At 44.0% G+C, this 5,000-nt stretch overlaps 1 protein-coding gene across 5 annotated transcripts in view; it reads right to left on the reverse strand.

Moving 5' to 3' along the window:
• Positions 1–5,000, reverse strand: part of LOC139412973 (zinc finger MIZ domain-containing protein 1-like) — a 216,546-nt gene that overhangs the window by 50,328 nt on the left and 161,218 nt on the right. For all 5 annotated transcript variants that reach the window (XM_071159920.1, XM_071159938.1, XM_071159903.1 and 2 more), the window contains one exon: positions 3,454–3,567. In XM_071159920.1, coding sequence (XP_071016021.1) covers positions 3,454–3,567 — 114 coding nt within the window. The remainder of the gene's footprint in view (positions 1–3,453; positions 3,568–5,000) is intronic.

A 5,000-nucleotide genomic window follows, 5' to 3' on the forward strand; every position in this document is an offset into this window, starting at 1 on the left:
TAAAAACTGCACCTCGCTCACAGGGAAAAAAAGGATGCTTCACATTCATTCAAATTACAAATTAACCAACATCCATCTCTTTCTTTGACTAACTGGACCTATCAATTGACTTTTAAGTATCGAAACCAAACTATATGGATTTGAATGAAAATTATTTGAATAAACATGAAAATGTGAATGTAAGAAGCACACATTATTTCAAATAGTCTACATGTCACATTAAACAGCATTTAAACACTCTAAATAGGTCAGGAGCCAGACAGGGAGCATGAGAAGGAACAAAAATGAATTATTTAGGCTATATTATTTCAATTATTTCAAGGCTATAGACTACAAACCAATACATTGTGAAGCATTTGCAAGTGCGACACATTAGGCTGGCAGGAACATTAAGCTCTCAGCATTTAAACAACATTTCGTTGTATTAAATCATTATATTCTATATATTGCACATATAGGTTGTGATTTACTTAGAATTAAATACAAATTAAATTAAAAAAGCCTTATTATGCTCCATCTACAGGGCCTTTGAATTCATTCTTAGAAACATGAGTTTGGCCGGAGTCTGTGGTTTCAGGCCCATGTGATGGTGCCTGGAGAGCAGGCCAGCAGCGGAGAATACCCTCTCAGCGCTTCAGGGCCACTGCGGATGCCGAACACCCTTTGGGACGCTCTTGCCAGGCTGGGCAGGGATGTGTAGTCGTTTTATTATATTTCTATAGCTAGGCCTGAAGGATTTGAGGTAAAATGACCCTATCAAAACAGAAAGCTACTTGAAAGATGTAAAATGCCAGGCCTATTGGGCCAAAATCAATGATGGCCCATTATACAGATAATAGAACGAAAATGAACAAAACTTTTAAGATATATGATTTTTAGTTCATAAATACTTTGCTACAATGACACACTTAGCTAGCTACCCACCTAATTTCTGTTAGCATGTGCACTATCATGCTTTCAGGACACCTGTCTTTTCTGACCCCATAATGATTCTTTAGTTGTGGACACTTCAGAGGGGTTGGGTTAAATGCGGAAGACACATTTCAATTGAAGACGTCCAACTGACTAGGTATCCTCCTTTCCTTTGTATCACCACACTCCCTCTCTTGCTCTTGGTCCTCATCTTTGTTAGTCACCTTGATTTTTCACCTGGGTGTTTTATCAGTTTCTTTATGAAAATATTTAGCCTACTAGATGACAGTAGCTAAAGCAAGAGTCTATAGCAGCACACAAGTAGACTACAAATGCATGCTGGGCCGGGCGTGTCCTGAGGTCGTGAAGTGACTGCTACTGGAACGAAATTGGAGAGGGTGAGAAGGCCGACGCTCCAGCCTTTGGGAAACTGTCTCAAAGCTCCACTTCTCCCTCACCTGCTCTGCTCCGCTCACATACTCTGGAGGGGGTACAGACCCCATACTATTAGAGGACTCAGAGGAGGTACAGACCTCATACTATTAGAGGACTCAGAGGAGGAACAGACCCCATACTATTAGAGGACTCAGAGGAGGTACAGACCCCATACTATTAGATGACTCAGAGGAGGTACAGACCCCATACTATTAGAGGACTCAGAGGGGGTACAGACTAAAGGTTGACCGATAAATCAGAATGGCCGATTAATTAGGGACGATTTAAAGTTTTCATAACAATCGGAAATCGTTATTTTTGGGCGCCGATTTTTGTATTTTTTTTATATACCTTTATTTAACTAGGTAAGTCAGTTAAGAACACATTCTTATTTTCAATGACGGCCTAGGAACGGTGGGTTAACTGCCTCGTTCATGGGCAGAACGACAGATTTTCACCTTGTCAGCTCGGGGGAGCCAATCTTGCAACCTTACAGTTAAATTGTCCAACGCAATAACGACCTGCCTCTCTCTCGTTGCAGTCCACAAGGAGACTGCCTGTTACGCGAATGCAGTAAGCCAAGGTAAGTTGCTAGCTAGCATTAAATGTATCTTATAAAAAACAATCAATCATAATCACTAGTTAATTACATATGGTTGATGATATTACTAGATTTTATCTAGCGTGTCCTGCATTGCATATAATCTGACTGAGCATACAAGCATACAAGTATCGAAGTATCTGACTGAGCAGTGGTAGGCAGAAGCAGGCGCATAAACATTCATTCAAACAGCACTTTCGTGCGTTTTACCAGCAGCTCTGTGCGTCAAGCATTGCGCTGTTTATGACTTCAAGCCTATCAACTCCCGAGATGAGGCTGGTGTAACCGAAGTGAAATGGCTAGCTAGCTAGCGTGCGCTAATAGCGTTTCAAACATCACTCGCTCTGAGCCTTGGAGTGGTTGTTCCCCTTGTTCTGCATGGGTAACCCTGCTTCGATGGTGTCTGTTGTCGTTGTGTTGCTGGTTCGAGCCCAGGGAGGAGCGAGGAGAGGGGCGGAAGCTATACTGTTACACTGGCAATACTAAAGTGACAATAAGAACATCCAATAGTCAAAGGTTAATGAAATACAAATGGTATAGAGGGAATAGTCCTATAATTCCTATAATAACTACAACCTAAAACTTCTTACCTGGGAATATTGAAGACTCATGTTAAAAGGAACCACCAGCTTTCATATGTTCTCATGTTCTGAGCAAGGAACTTAAACGTTAGCTTTCTTACATAGCACATATTGCACTTTTACTTTCTTCTCCAACACTTTTGCCTTATTTAAACCAAATTGAACATGTTTCATTATTTCCTTGAGGCTAAATTGATTTTATTGATGTGTTATATTAAGTTAAAATAAGTGTTCATTCAGTATTGTTGTAATTGTCATTATTATAAATAAATGTACAAAAATCGGCCGATTAATCGGTACCGACATATTTTTTGGGTCCTCCAATAATCGGTATCGGCGTTGAAAAATCATAATCGGTCGACCTCTAGTACAGACCCCATACTATTAGAGGACTCAGAGGGGGGTACATTCTATATGGTAGTCTTTTTGTCGTAACCATTAAGAAGCTTTAATACTGACTTACAGATGAACATTGACACTACACACACTAGGCCTACAGATGCTATCCCTGGAGACAACATTCTGAGAAAAAAATGTTTCTCTCAATTTGTGTGCATGCAGTCATGCGTTTGTGCGTGTGTGTTCTCCCACACCTGCAGCAGATTTGTAGGACTCTGGCCTGCTGCCCAGATCAATAAGAAGAGGCTGTAGAACAGGAGAGGTCGGCCAGGGGTCACTGACTACGATGTGCGTGTGCGTGTACACGCGTGTGTGTGCACAGACAGTGAAGCGTGACTGCAGCTTTAACCTCTGTCACTGGCCCCTGACGGCCGAGCAGCTGCCTAACTTCACCGTTGCTAACAGTAACCGTAACCATGACTGAGGGCTGTGATTGGTTGACACGGCAAATGGGGGGCTGTAATTGGCTCTTAGATGTAATGGAGACCTGTGATTGGCTGAGACGGTCAGCTGGGGTCTTCTTACCGTTAGGCATCCCATGAGGCTTTGTTCGAAAGGTCTCTGGAAGGCTCGGGGGTCTCCGCACCAGTCCAGCAGCTCTGTCGCTGCAGTGTGGAAGTTGGCCGGGTTCTGTAAGTGCTGTCGGAAAAACGAGAAACAAACTGGCTGTTAGAAATGTCTCACTAAATATATCTGAAACCATATCATGATGTATTGTCATCATTATGTAGACAGGGGGCTATTTTAGGAGGAGAGATGGATGAAAAGAGGAGGGTCAGGAGAGATGGATAAAGAGAGGAGGGTCAGGAGAGATGGATAAAGAGAGGAGGGTCAGGAGAGATGGATGAAGAGAGGAGGGTCAGGAGAGATGGATAAAGAGAGGAGGGTCAGGAGAGATGGATAAAGAGAGGAGGGTCAGGAGAGATGATAAAGAGAGGAGGGTCAGGAGAGATGGATGAAGAGAGGAGGGTCAGGAGAGATGGATAAAGAGAGGAGGGTCAGGAGAGATGGATGAAGAGAGGAGGGTCAGGAGAGATGGATAAAGAGAGGAGGGTCAGGAGAGATGGATAAAGAGAGGAGGGTCAGGAGAGATTGATAAAGAGAGGAGGGTCAGGAGAGATAGATAAAGAGAGGAGGGTCAGGAGAGATGGATAAAGAGAGGAGGGTCAGGAGAGATGGATAAAGAGAGGAGGGTCAGGAGAGATGGATAAAGAGAGGAGGGTCAGGAGAGATGGATAAAGAGAGGAGGGTCAGGAGAGATGGATAAAGAGAGGAGGGTCAGGAGAGATGGATAAAGAGAGGAGGGTCAGGAGAGATGGATAAAGAGAGGAGGGTCAGGAGAAATGGATAAAGAGAGGAGGGTCAGGAGAGATGGATAAAGAGAGGAGGGTCAGGAGAGATGGATAAAGAGAGGAGGGTCAGGAGAGATGGATAAAGAGAGGAGGGTGAGAATAGGGTAGAGGATTAAGTGGGTGAGTGTGAGGGCGTTACCAGCAGACCTTGATGTATTGTTGAGCAGAGTATAGGTTATATACCCACAATGCAGCAGAGCCTGAGTGGGCATTGCCGGGAAGGAGCGAGGGTCCTTACATGTTCATGCAGACATACAAGGCATAAACCCCTTCTCTTCTCAGCCTTTTCTCCTGACCCCTGACCTGCTAAAGGTATAAACCCCTTCTCTTCTCAGCCTATTTTCCTGACCCCTGACCTGCTAAAGGTCTAAAAGAGACCGTCATTGATCATAAGTTACTGACCTATGCTAACAATTTCTAAGGCTTGAGCAGCGGAGCTTTGTGTGTGCAGACATTTACTTTCCCTCTTCCCTCTCATTGAGGTACGAAACAGTTTATTCTGTTCTCTCCCTCTGTCTGAAGACTACTCAGCCTTGAAGAGGACAATGACGGGTATTAAACTAGGCCTCCTCTGCTCTTTCTCCCTCTCCCCCTCTCTCTCCCTCTCCATCCCTACCTCTCCTCTCTTTCTCCCTCTCCCTCCCCAACTCTGTCTTTCTCCTTCTACTTTTCTCTTTCTCAACGTCTCTCCTTCTCTCTCCCTCTCTCCCTCTCCACAGC

The sequence above is a fragment of the Oncorhynchus clarkii genome, chromosome 1 (genome assembly GCF_045791955.1).
Source record: "Oncorhynchus clarkii lewisi isolate Uvic-CL-2024 chromosome 1, UVic_Ocla_1.0, whole genome shotgun sequence".
Classification (NCBI taxonomy): Eukaryota; Metazoa; Chordata; class Actinopteri; order Salmoniformes; family Salmonidae; genus Oncorhynchus; species Oncorhynchus clarkii.